Below are 13,200 nucleotides of genomic sequence, written 5' to 3' on the forward strand. Positions count from 1 at the left end.
TCAACAAAATTATTCCGAGTAATTGGCTGTTTTTTTTTTTGCCGCATCCACATACGCTCGTTATACTCTGTTTCATACATCAGGTGCAACGCTGTGAAAGATACGGAAGTATTCCGCGTGGGAAAATAAAGGGCGGCATGTTACTCCGCGCTTGTTCTGTGGCTGAGTGGTCTAAGGCACAAGAAAGCTACAGCATGTTGTCAGCAATAATAGTGCATTTAATCAAATTCATGGAAAATGTGTCATGTAGTAAGCCTGCAGGCAAAGCATTTACTATGTTTCGGTCACTACAAGGAAAGCACTACTTTTTGGTCGTGGATGCAGGCAGCTGAAACAACAGTGCTAGCTTTGTCAGCGTTGCACCTGATGAAACGGAGTATAGATTTCACCAAAAACGGCTGCCAAAGACAGTTTGCAGTTTCAATAGTGCAGCTCGCATTCCCCGCGGAATTACAATTGATGTGCAGGCATGTGCATAAAGATGCAATATGGTTTTGCGAACTCGGTGCTTGCGAACCACGGTCATTGGTACAAGGCGGCTTTCGGCTTTTTCGCTCGCTTCGCTGATGAAGGCATAGCAGAAGCATTCATTTCAGTGTGAAGCTATGGTGTCAACAGAAACCACTGAAAATGTTAAATGTTTTATGAAAAGCGGTGGCTGGTTCCAAAGCACTTTTTCTGAAGCCTCATTGCGGACCTAGTGGCATTGAGCAAGTGGCATACAATAATCCGCTGTCGCCCGGTTTGCTGGTGGCCAGCACGTCATTGCAAGGAGCCTGACTTTAGTCTCACCTTTGCTCCGCAGGCGAGCATCATGATAATGTTGTATTTATTTGTTTATTCTGTCTGGTGCACCTGGGCACTGACCTAGTACAGGCACTGCGTGTAACCGTGGTTCTACACAGAAACTGATCAGATTGAAACTTGTTCGTACTGCGTGCCACAAAGAATCGGAGCAACGGCATTTCTGGTGTGTCGTCTATTTCAAGGCGCTACAGAATGTGTAGTGACGCGAGCGCCTAGTCTACACCGAAATGCCTCCAGGCAGTGCAATGTCAGCACGGGTTCTCGAAGGACGGAAGCAGGGGTGCTTTTAAAACAACAAATGCAGCAGGTATGTTTATTGTGCAAACAAGTCCATTTTCCAAGATTTCGCGAGAACCTAGAAAATCTTGTTATATTGCTGCTTTTGAAACGGCGAAAGACCGAAGCTGGCAGATTTTTAGAAAATAAATTGTTCTTGAACTATGCAGTCCAATCTGTCAATGTTCTGGCCGGATTTCACAACAGCGAAGCTTCCACCGCTACGACATTTTTCGTAAGTCTCATGAATTTCGGTGAAGCGGGATTCGACTGTAATGCAGCCAGTGCGCTGTACTTAGAGTTTCTCAGTGAGGGAAAGCTGGTGCCGCCATCTGTGTGAGTTTCTTGAAGAGCACTTCATCCGTCACCTGAATGCAAGGAAGACAGGGTCTCTTATTTGGCTTGGCTATTGTTCGGTTTTGTAAACAGGAATTCTGCCTGTTAATCGGCCGCGATGCTGTCCTCTGCATGCAGATGAAATTATTTTAATAGAGTGCTTTTCACAGGTGTTAGGATGGTGTGCAAACTTTCCCTGCATTTCTTCGAGGTTTACCGTGAGAAGAGTTTAGGCTGAATGCGTGCCCTACAGCAACAGCCCAGCCAAACCTCATCTTCCCAGCATTCCTGCGCTTCTCCAGGGTGGAAGAAGTGCATAGCCCCACCTGGCTGTGCTTTCGGCACGCGATGACGCAGACGCAACGGGCCATAGTTTCAGCAGGGTCGACTGGTGGCACTGGAGCATGAACCCTTCTGCACTGAACGTTCAATAATTCGACCACCAAAAATTTATTTGAATTATGTGGAGCAGCCTTTTTTTAATACTTAATGAGTTCGAAAGAGCTCCAATTCCGCCTAGACCAAACAACATACTATTTCAATCGTGGAGCAGGTAACGTGAGTCAGTTTTGAAAGGTCGTCACCCTGGATAAAAGTGCAGACAAGAAAAATAATTTATTGTTTATCAGGCTAACAGACTCAAGGAACGAGTTTGGAGAGAACCTCGGAGTGGAAATCAGAAAAGGGAAAGCCGGGTGACAGGAGAAAAGCAAAGGGAAACGTTATTTGACACTGTCTGGAATGGGCACCTTGTTTTAGGGTGCTGCCACCCCCCCTCCCGCAGTAAAAATTCTGGAGTGCTTTAATAATGGAATGGTATAAAAAGATTTGTACATGTTATGAATATGAACGGTTGATAGCGGACAATCATCGGCATGATGTGTGTGTTTTTGTAGAGATAGCTACATTACGGTAGCATTTTGAACCTTCAGCGTGGCGGTGCCGCCACCCTGTGGCTGTGCTGCTACCCTGTGGCTGCGCCGCCACGCTGTCACGTGGTGCGGAACAGCTGCCGGCGGCGCGGCGCTGTGCCTGATCACATGGTTGGTCACATGATCAAGTTTCACTCGGCCAGCCGTAGCTATCGCATCACTCCAGGTTTAACCAAAGCTAAACCACCGCCAATTTTTTGTTGTGTCATTGTCCTGTATTGGTGAAGGTACTGGCACACATGTAGTAACCCAGATTTACACCAGACTAATGCTTGCATCATTCATGCTCATGTGGCCTACTTCAGTCAGATTAACTTTTTCTTAAACTGAGTGCATTGCGCATTTACAGTTTAATCCATGCTATGCCTAGACTACTGCAATGCAGATTGCATGTGCGTTGACCCGCATTTCATTTCCATAAGGAATACCGTAAAAACCGGAATATAGGTCGAACTTTTTTTTCAAAAAACCATGGTGAAAAGTCGACCCCCGTCTTATGTACCGGTCATTGGCGGAAAAAATACGGAAGTCTTGCAACAATGGGTGGCTGAAGTCAACAGCCTCCATCACCATCGCCATCAGCAGCAGTGCCGCCATTTTGCGTTTCAGTAGATGCAAAGCGGAAGCTAACGGCAATTTACCGTCGCCTTCAAGAAAAACACGATTGAGTACGAGGAAGCTCACGGGAACCTGGCGGCACAGCGCGAATTTGGAATATCCGAAAAGAGCATTCAGTACTGGCGGAGGCAGAAGCTACGTATTACAACTTGCAGCAACCAGAAGAAAACATCATTTCGTGGGCAGACCGTAGTGTATCGAGAATAGGAAGGAAACGTTGCGCTGCGAGCAAGATCGCTGCCTGTGACTGCCGAATGCATCCGCGTGAAAGCGGCAGAGATCGCCCGTGCCTCTAGACTCACGAGGGCGCAATTCAAAGGCTCGCTATCCTGGTTGCGGCGATTCATGAAGAGGAGGGCTTTGCTGTACGGCGCCGTACTTGACTGTGCCAGAAACAAACACGCGGGCCGATTGGTGCGCGATATTGTTAAAAAATTTTCCGGGTGTACATACAAGCAGCATTTAAATGAAATTAAATACTGTCACCATTGTGCAACCTCTCGAGTCGCATTTGTTTCAAAGTAAGGATGGCTTTCGGTACTTTTCCCATTGAAAAGATTTTTTCATTTTTAGAATTGGTTAGTTAGGGGGTCGACCTATATTCCGGTCCGACCTATAGTCCGGTTTTTACGGTAAGTGTGTTTTGAGAAAATGTACTTTTTTTCATGTGTGTTTTTTGCTGTCACCTGGGAAGGTGAGTAATGGCATGTGATAGCTGAAGTATAGGGGTGGTAAAAAGTTCGCAGGCCGCTCCGACTGAGACAGGAGCGTCTGCTCTCCGCTGTCGCGGCGCTGCCATCGCTTGCACGCCTGGACGCGCGCCGGCTTCGAGAGTGTACGCTGAGAGGGCGTGAGTCACTCCCTCCTTCTTGCTGCCCTTGATAACAAAGCCGTAAAAAAGTTAGTGTGGCGTGCGCCTTCACGGTTCGACATCGAACTGCGCTTCGATTGAGCGCGCGGCTTAGAATACGAAAATTTCCCAGAGAGTAATGCAGAATGCTGGTGGGCATACTTTTTTCGACTTCGTGTGCTTCTCCGTGCCTTCCTGCTTCCTGGCGCACGATATCACGCTTTGGCGTTCACACGAGCTGGTTTGCGGCTTGTGAGCTTGACTTCTCACACACCATATTCTTACACCTTTGTTTTCTTTTCTGGAAATTGGCTACATACGGATGTGCTGAGAGCCCTGAGTCCGGAATGTTTGCTTATGATGCCAAGGAATTCACGCTTGCTGCCATGTTGCCAGCGCTTTGTCTTGAGCCGTATGTTAATGAGTGAGCTTAATTAGACCCTCTGTGCAAGCAACACAACTGAAATCGCCACATGCTGAAATCGCCACGTGCTGAAGCCGCTATAGCACGTGCTGTGGGTGCTTTTGCGAAATCTTTCGTGCGCTCCTATGCAGTACACTCGATCTATGAATGCTACTTTTTTGACGCCCATGCTGGTCCCTCTGTGCTCACGAGACGGGAAAAAGGACTCATTCAACATGTCAACGAAATAGGTGGTCATTGTGTACGAGGCTCACCACGCCCGTCATATGGCCAGTTAAGGTGTTGACACTACGCGTGATGTTCTTGCAACTGTTCTGCCGCATTGCGCGCTTGTTATGCAATGTCAGCATTGATTCTTCATTGAAGAGGAGGGAAATGTGGCTGTGCTATGAGCACCTGCCTGTTCCTAGAGGCCTTTGCTTTTCGTGTCGCGGTAGCGCTGCCGCGCTATCGGCGCTCAAGCCTATGGCGCTGCACTCAAGGGGAAGAGCGAATGATTTGGCTCCTGCTACAGTCTTACGCATCTCTAGTGCATGGGCAAGGGGCGGTAATCATACGCGCGGCGTCGCTGCAAGAAAACTACTTGCACTTCTGCATACCAATGAACAGCAATGAAGGGGCCCAGGATTTTTTTTTTTTTTTTCTATCTCAAAGATAGCTTTCCTGTATGGAAGATATTTCAGCCATCGGTCCTACCTTCATGCGCCTGTCCTGGCTCTTCCGGGCAGCGTTACGACAGTTATCGGCCACAATGGTGCAGACCTAAATCCCTGATTTCCAAGTGCCTTTCATTTGGAGCATGACGGCGGTACTTACTTTTCTTCGTTAGGAGCAACGAGTCAGATTAAACGCGAGCGCCGCATCGCTGGTCATTCACCTTCTCTCGACGCTTCGAGATGTAGGCGCTATCTTTTCGACAGCAAAATAAGTCTGATGCTTCCGCCGTCGTGTTTTTTTTTGGTGTGCAATACAAGGGTGACGATGCAGAAGTGCAAGTGAAACTACTGCAGCGATGCCATGTTTGTTTTTATCGCCTGTAGTCCTTATGCACCGGATGCGTCAGATTGGCTGCAGAAGAGCGAAAAGATTTGCTTCATGTCATGAAAGGAGCGTGCCGTGTTCGAACGCTGAGAGTTCGACAGCGCGAGCGCGACACCAACTGCAAATACAGCTAAGCAGAGGCAGAGAGTCGCAGCACACCAGCTATTTCTCCCCCTCCTGTGAAGAATCAATGTGGACACCACGCGACAAGCATGCAGAGAGAGCGAGAGAACAGTTGCGAGAACACCATGCACAATCTAACGCAGTAATTGGCCATGTGATGGCGGGTAGTGAAGCTTATACCCTTTGAGCGCTTATTCCCTAACATTATGGCACATGAGTTCTGTTCTCTATCTGGTGCTCTCGAGCACAGAGAGACTTGCGCAAGCGCCGAAAACGTTGCTGTAATAGATCGAACGTTCTACACAGGAGTGTGCGAAATACTTAGCCAAAGCGTCAACAACATATGCCAGCTGCTCCAGCACCGCAGCTGCTTTTCCAGCGTTGTGCGTGGAGGCTCTGAATTCTCTCATTGACACACAGCTTAGGACAGAGCACTGCAACACTACAGCGAACATGCCGGACTCTGACCAAGTTTATGGGTTGACAATGTTCACAGAATAAAAAGGAAATTAAAAAAACAGCACTTGAGAAGTCACGCCGATGCCTCAAAGAGCCGCTACAGAGCTCATGTGCAGGTAAATACACGGTATCATATGCCAGGAAGCCGAAAAGTACGGAGAAGCACACGGAGTACAACTAGATATGGCCGCCAGCACAGTGCTTTACTTTTCGAAAAACTGCAGTTTTTTCCGTAAAGTAACGCATCATGCTGGGGGCCACGCTCTCTACCACAGCGGAATTCGAAGAGCGAAAAGGCAAGGCACACGCTGCACTAGTTTTTTCGCAGCTTCGTTATCAAGGAGAGCAAGAAGGGGAGAGGATCTCACGCCCTCTCAGCGCTGCGGCAGCGGAGAGCAATTGCTCCTGGCTTGCTCGGAGCAGCCTGGGAACTTTTGACCACCCCTGTACATATGACACCTAATTCAGGCTGGTCAAAGATATTTCCTGGAGCTTCTTTAGGTACTTGCACTCCTGATCACCTTCTGTGATTAAAGATCTCACCTGTCATTTCCGAAGGCGGTCGTGCTCCTGGATTGGCAGCGGCACTTGTGGAACATTCGATGTCGGCGGTCTTGTGTTAGGTTTTAGCAGCACAGATAGTGACTTAAGTGCTCAGAGGAGAGAGTGAACGGTCAGTCTATGTGACTGCTTTAACAATTGAGCTCAAGCAGTCGAGAAAGCTATTAGAAAGCTGCTTGTTTTTGGTTGCCATTTTTGCAGATAGTGCAGATTTCTCACCGATTTTTCAGACTCTGCAGGACCCGGAAAATGGTCCAAATAATCAACAGTGCAAAAAATTTGTGAACTTCAAAACAACTTTTCTGCGAAAAACCTGCGTTCAAAATCACGAAAATCACCGCTTCCTGTGTTCCGCCTACAAGCGATAATATTAGACTGTGCATGAGTCATAGTCATGCTTTCGTGATCTCCGTGCCCTCTCGCGTCACAATACCTGACAGTGCAACATGGCTGTAAGTCATACCACGAACGAATGCACAGGAATGCACCCACCGCGGGAAGCAAGAACAGTCAGTTTGCGTGGGGAAGCGACGCTCGCTAAGACTGAGAGGTGCCTCCAAATGCACTCCTCCCCCCTCCTTTCTACCTCGTTTGCTGCCCTGCACTGCGGGTGGCATCGTCCAAGCCGTGGCAAGCGTTGCAGCTGTCCCGCTGTACCATTTTAGTGCAATTGCTCACTCTGTAGGCCATCTCGATGGCAACGGAAAGCGTCTCATTATCTCAAATGGCAACGATGGAGAACAAATAGCCAAGCCTGTCCAAGCCAGTCCGGCCAATTCACTCCATCAGTGTCCGCTGATCCCGTTTGAATCCAAGATGGCACTTTTCACGATGGTGGATAGCGGGATGGTTGTGGTAGCGCTGCCCGCTAGCGTCTATACAAGGTTTAAATAACAAAATTTCAGTTGAAAAATGATCTACACAGTATTGTTGGAATCTATTTTAGTGCAAAAAAAAACTCGCAGGACGGTTACAGCTATGTAATGCGAGATTCAATGATAGCTGTATAGCTATCATTGCTGTTTAGCTGTATAGCTAACACTGATGTAGTGTTCACGTGATGCACACCTGCACTGGCAGGCGTCTGTTTCAAACAGAGCCACCTGTAGGCTTATGCAACCCAGGCTGACTGGTACAACTGGTAGGGTGTTAGCACACCCACTCGTTACACCGACAGCAATGAGAAAGCCAGGGACGGGTGCCTAACAGCTAGTATTGCTGTAAAATTGAACTTTTAGAGCCCGCAAAGTCCGAAATATCGCGCAGGTCCGAATTATTGGAGTTCGAAAAATAGGTCGGCTACTGTAATTTTGATCGAATCAAGCAAGTACCGTATTTACTCGGATGTATTGCGACCGCGAATGAAACGCGAGGCTTAGGGATGCAAAACAAAGTACCTTTAATAGACATCGTGGCCAACATGTTTACTCATCTTCCTCGCTTTCGGAGGCCGAGTTCTCAGAAACGGACTCCTCCTTTTTGTTATCGAAGTCTCCCGGTAACTTCTGCTGCATCGATGTTGTTTGCCGCAGAGAGAATCCATTCCTCTTCATGAACGCTTGGGCCCACCCACGAGATGGTCTGAACTTCACATCTCCCGAGCAATGTCTCTAACTTTCCAATGGCCAATTTCGACACTGACCCCCCATGAGCCGTTTGCACTGCTCGATAACAAAGTCCGCCACTTTTTTCTCCAGCTGGACGTGATGGCCGTGGCTTGGCTCACGAAATCCTTTGCGGTCGGGCTCACACTTAAAAAGCCCCTCCAGCTGCAGCCGCCATCCGCGGATGGTTGACTCGTTGATGTCAAGTCTTCAAGGTGCCACAGAATTCCCGACCTCTTCAGCTAACAGGATGGCTTTTCTCTTAAAATGAGTGTCGCACTGAGCACGACGCGTTGCCATCGTGTGCACTGAATCAATACACTGCAAGCGACGCCACAAGAACGGGACGCGACGATGCATTGAGCGCGAGGTCGCAGCGAACACAAAAAAAAAAATGTAAGAGAATAACGGTTTGATTTTGGATGGATGAGGATTTGGCTTCCGTGGTACCCATGTTGCCAGCATAAGATCGCAAAACTGCAGAAACCGAAACCAAGCTGGTTGCTTTGAAATGGCTGCACCGCGGCACTGCTTTAGGCCAATCGGAGTGCGGTATTCGATTATAACGCGACGGTAGACTTTAAAGGGAAAAAATCCGGGGAAAAACTTGTGTTACATTCGAGTAAATACGGTACATCAAGCAAATGTCTTATTGTAACAGAAATACTGTTGTATGCCACATCTCCATCAAATTTTTGCTCTTTATCAAATTTTTGCAAGCAGTTTAACAGAGGAGAATTTTGCTGTGTGTGTTTAGTGTTGCAACAGTCAGTAGGTGGGCGGATGGAAACTGGATGGACAGAATTTGCGGACGAGAGATGAAGTTGTAGCCTTTAATAACATTCCTGCATTAAAAAATGTTAGCCACCCAGCTTTCTTTTAGGTTTCCATAATATCACCTGCAACTGGTAGATTACGCTGCCATGAACATCCGAGCTTTGTATGGTTATTTGCATGGTCATCAAGGGAATATTGAGGAAAGAACCCAAGTTGAGGAAATTAGCAAGAGCTAAATGTCTGTGCACATTTGGAAAAAAATTTCTGTGGGAAATCAATGGTTCGGCACTCTGGAGCACTCACTGCACTTGTAATGGCACTGAAGTGAGGTCGTCACCCTTTAATTAAAGGGATACCAAATAAAAATTGCAAATATTGAGAAAGCGCCAGGTTTTCATTCGTAAGACACGATTATACAAGTATAGTAATCATTCGAGTTGCAGTAGACTCCCGTGAAGACGAACTCGGTTCAGACTAATTCTCCGAAAAGATGAACAATGTTACACCTATGGTTGGTTTCCCATAGGACTCAATGTAAAAAAAAAAAAAATCCGCTTAAGACATACTTTCACATGCCCTTTGGTTGAGACAAACGTTCGTATTGAGTGCGAACCACGGCGACCCCGCGCAGCAGCGCTAGCAGGGCATCCACGTGGCTCTGTCGAGCACAGAAAAAATTTGTAAAACACTTGCACGCAGAAAGCGCACCATGACAAGATAGCTTCCGCGCAACTTTGCCCCATTGTGTGGAGAAGCTCTCTTGCCAGTGCAGAAAAAAAAGGCCCAGTGTGCGCATCACGTGCCATGCATTGCCACTGGTGGGCTAAAAGGAGAGTAGGCATGCTTGCTCGTTGAGTGACACAGTTGGGAGCTGAATTTTTGACTGGTGTAGAGATGGCCAAGGAGCGAGATATGCACAGCTACCCAGCTGGACACCTTCAGAGCACTCTGAATCTCGAATTAAAAAATGCCGCCACCCTCTGGAAGACGAAGTAACGAGCGTTAGCTGTTTGGTTTACTAGATGAAAAATGCGCCGCTTGTGTCGAGAAACGGAGTGTAATACGCTTTGAAACGGGATGGATTGCCACCATGCTCAGCTACGCGTGCACACACGCCGCCTAGCGTCATCTATCAGAGAAATTACGATGCATGTCTGCCCATTGTCGAGTTGCACCCCCTCAAGATACGTCCCAACCGGAATTTTCTTCATTTGGGGGGTCAAGGTGGACCTAGAATTTGGCTTGCGGTGCGATATGGTAACGCTTCAATTAGTAATTGCATGTATACAATGCTTACCTATTATTTAATTGTGGTTTTATTTCTATACCACAACCCATAGGGTTTCATTTGCCTACCAGATTCGGTATAAAACTGCCCCCGAATGTGTGCCCGTTGTTGTCGGAGTATATATAGCGGAACGAATGTGTACATGTATAGTGGCCCCGTAACAGGTCAGTTTTCCTACCCGTTTTAGGATATTTTTTTGCTGTATGTGTGTGTGTGTGTGTGTGTGGGGGGGGGGGGGGGGGGGGGGGGCACACCCAATTTTAATGGCTGCCATCTTGGATTCGAGAAACCGAAACTATGCCATTTCGTCCCCTGACGTCATACTCGCATAGTTCCACCTCTGTCCACCATATTGGACCGTGACGTCATCATTGGCACGCGGCAGGTGGTTGTTTCTACAATGCTATTGTAGATGGCGCTGCAAGTCTCAGTGCGAGATGCGCTGTTTTCTAGTTGCAGCCACAGATGGCGCTTTATCTCAGGGTTGTAGGAGACTTCACGAAATCTCGAAACATGGTGAGTAGTTGCTGCCACAGATGGCACTGTGATCAAGGGTAGTAGCAGACCCCATGAAATCTTGAAACGTGATGAGTAAGAGCTAACGCTCTTAAAATCAACTCAGGAACAAAAGCAGTCGCTGTTCAAGAGGGAGAGTGAAAAATGGCTGCCAGTTTAGCATTGCTAAGCACGAAATATTGTGTGAAACCACAGTTTTTTTGCAGGCGGACACCCTCACTCTGTACCTCAAAGCATGATTGAGATGTTCAGTGGCCCAGGGAGCCACTTATACGCTCTGCTTTCTTCAAAACTAACGGAGTCTAACTCTCAGACTCAAAACTTTTGAGAAAAGGAAGGCACATAACTGCCTCAATTTGTAAGGGGGTGGGGCTCACTCAGGGCCTGATTGAGGTGCCCACTAACCCAGTGGGGTCAGTTACACTTGCTGTCACACATGTGCAGAGACTCACACACCGCTGAAACCCAGGGAGTGCGGCTATAAATTTTGTCGCACTAAAAAAAGATTGTGAAAAGAGGAAAAATATACCAATGCTGTTTTCAATTAGGATAACATGACTTTGTTTTGTGCCCTCACTGTCCAGCTCACTTCATGCATAGTTCTATACATATGTCCCGTTTGCAATTATCCTCTCACTGCAAGGTCATTTTATTCATTGTTTTGATGTGACGCATATTTGGACGCACATAGCATGCTCACATATCTTTTAGCACGGAAGCGCTGCTTCACTAGCAAAGCTGGAAACTCGAGGTATGTGTGAAGCCTAAACTTTTGACTTTTGGCGGAGTGCTAGAGGGGTAGGCCTTGTGCAGCTGCTCCGTCAATCCGAGGAGCCGGTATTCCGCCTCCCCGGGGTGGGGAGAGTGAGGGAGCTGCCGCTGCCCACATGTTCCCCCTCTCAGTCTGTCCGCCGCTTGTGAACCTGGAAACGGAATCTTCGCCTTGTGCCACTGGCACACTCTGCCGTCCCCACTGCCAACGCGTGGGAGCCATCTGCGCCAGAATCACACCGTGTCCTTGTGACAAACAAACCAACTCTGCAGGCACCGCAATCAAACGAGACGCACACGTAGCACGGAAACAAAACAAAGAAACGGAGAAGGAACGCACACAGCTAATCAAGTGCTTTCACATGTCCTACTCGGTTTAACTATGGTAAAATCGTACTTTTTTTTTTGCAGGCACTTCTGTTGAGATGAATGTCTGATAAAATGCGCAAATTTTCTGGTTCCTTCAAGTTTGTCGAAAATGGAGTCTACTGTATTTTTTAATGGATGGCTTTATTTTTTGCACTTTCTGAGAACCTGCCTACGAGCTGGCGAACTTGACGTCTCGCCTACCCTCAGCAGCGCCGTAGGCAAGCTGGCTTAGCAGTTCGGGAATCCCTTTCTGCTTGTTCCTCTGGCTGGCGCGAGATGGTGCTACCAGTACCGTCTCTGCAAAGTGTTCCTTGTTTTGGTTCGCCATGACTGCAGATGATGGGGTTTTACGCGCGATTCTGACTGAATTATGCAAATAGTCACCCGAAGTATACAACCACGAGATGCAGGCAGAGAATTTTGAAGCATGGACACAAGGAAGCTGAACGAAATGAACTGTACAATAAAGCAAAAACACATCAAACGCGTTCACTTTCGTGCAGTATGTGCTTGCGGCGGGTAAGGTTGGAGTCATATCCTGTATTGGAGCTTTCACAGGCGGCCACTAGGTGCGGCGGTTCGAGAAATATTCATTAAAATAATTCTTTTTTGCTGATTTCTGTTTCAAAATAATGTTGTTTTGGCTTTTCTAAGTGCTACAGGTATCATTTGGGCAACAACTCTTCACAGCAAATTTTTTGTTCACTGTATCCCTTTAAATTCTCAAATCATTTGCCTTTATGTTGGCCATCAGTTCCTTTTAATTTCTTTGAACTAGAACTAGAAGAAACTTGGTACTATAGGCAATGTGCATTGTTTGAACTCACTGTGGTGCTTTGTGCTGTTTTTTTTTTTTTTCAGATAAAGTTGCATCTGCCCTGTCGGACTCCTTAGAATCTGCCCTTGCTGGCTTTGCTGCAAGTGGTTGAGCGTTGTATTAAAGTGAAGTTTGGTTTGAAGTGTACCTCTGTACGTTCTTTGGTTTTTCAAGGTACAGTTCCATGGGGCCATTAATGTGCGTTCAGCTAGATGATAATGATTTGATTTTGATGGCATGGAGGCAGCTTTGGCCAAAGAGGCATACGTACCAGCAGCGACTGTGTAGACCACTGCTTCCCTCTCAAGTTCATGCGGAGAGAGGATGGAGTGACGACGATGCAGGCCCACGGGCTAGGACCGCGCAGGCAGCCACACCTGTGAAGTTGACACCACTGAGGGGAGTTGTGCTCGCCACCGGTTTTGGAAATTCCCCAATGAACAGTTTTGCCTGCTAGCTATTTATCAGTGTTGTTCTTTGCAGCAGTGGTCTTTTCACTGCCCCGTGGTAGGAAACCCCACAATATCCTTTAAACAAAAATTACAGCCGTCTACCCGAAGGGTTGGTCGCAAAATGATTAACGCAATGGCAACGCCACATTTGGAGGTATCACAACTATGTCAAGGGGACT

At 47.4% G+C, this 13,200-nt stretch overlaps 2 protein-coding genes across 4 annotated transcripts in view; both read left to right on the forward strand.

The window, feature by feature from the left end:
- Ns1 (Nucleostemin 1) overlaps nucleotides 1-12,716 on the forward strand; it is a 72,311-nt gene extending 59,595 nt beyond the window's left edge. For both annotated transcript variants that reach the window (XR_013309253.1, XM_077640278.1), the window contains exon 14: nucleotides 12,614-12,716. Coding sequence is in view for 1 of the 2 variants with exons in the window: in XM_077640278.1 (XP_077496404.1) it covers nucleotides 12,614-12,681 (68 nt within the window). In the remaining variant the exon portion in view is untranslated. The remainder of the gene's footprint in view (nucleotides 1-12,613) is intronic.
- Nucleotides 1-13,200, forward strand: part of LOC144106489 (uncharacterized) — a 492,993-nt gene that overhangs the window by 232,945 nt on the left and 246,848 nt on the right. The window lies entirely within an intron of this gene.

This window comes from Amblyomma americanum, chromosome 10 (assembly GCF_052857255.1).
Source record: "Amblyomma americanum isolate KBUSLIRL-KWMA chromosome 10, ASM5285725v1, whole genome shotgun sequence".
In the NCBI taxonomy this organism is placed as follows: Eukaryota; Metazoa; Arthropoda; class Arachnida; order Ixodida; family Ixodidae; genus Amblyomma; species Amblyomma americanum.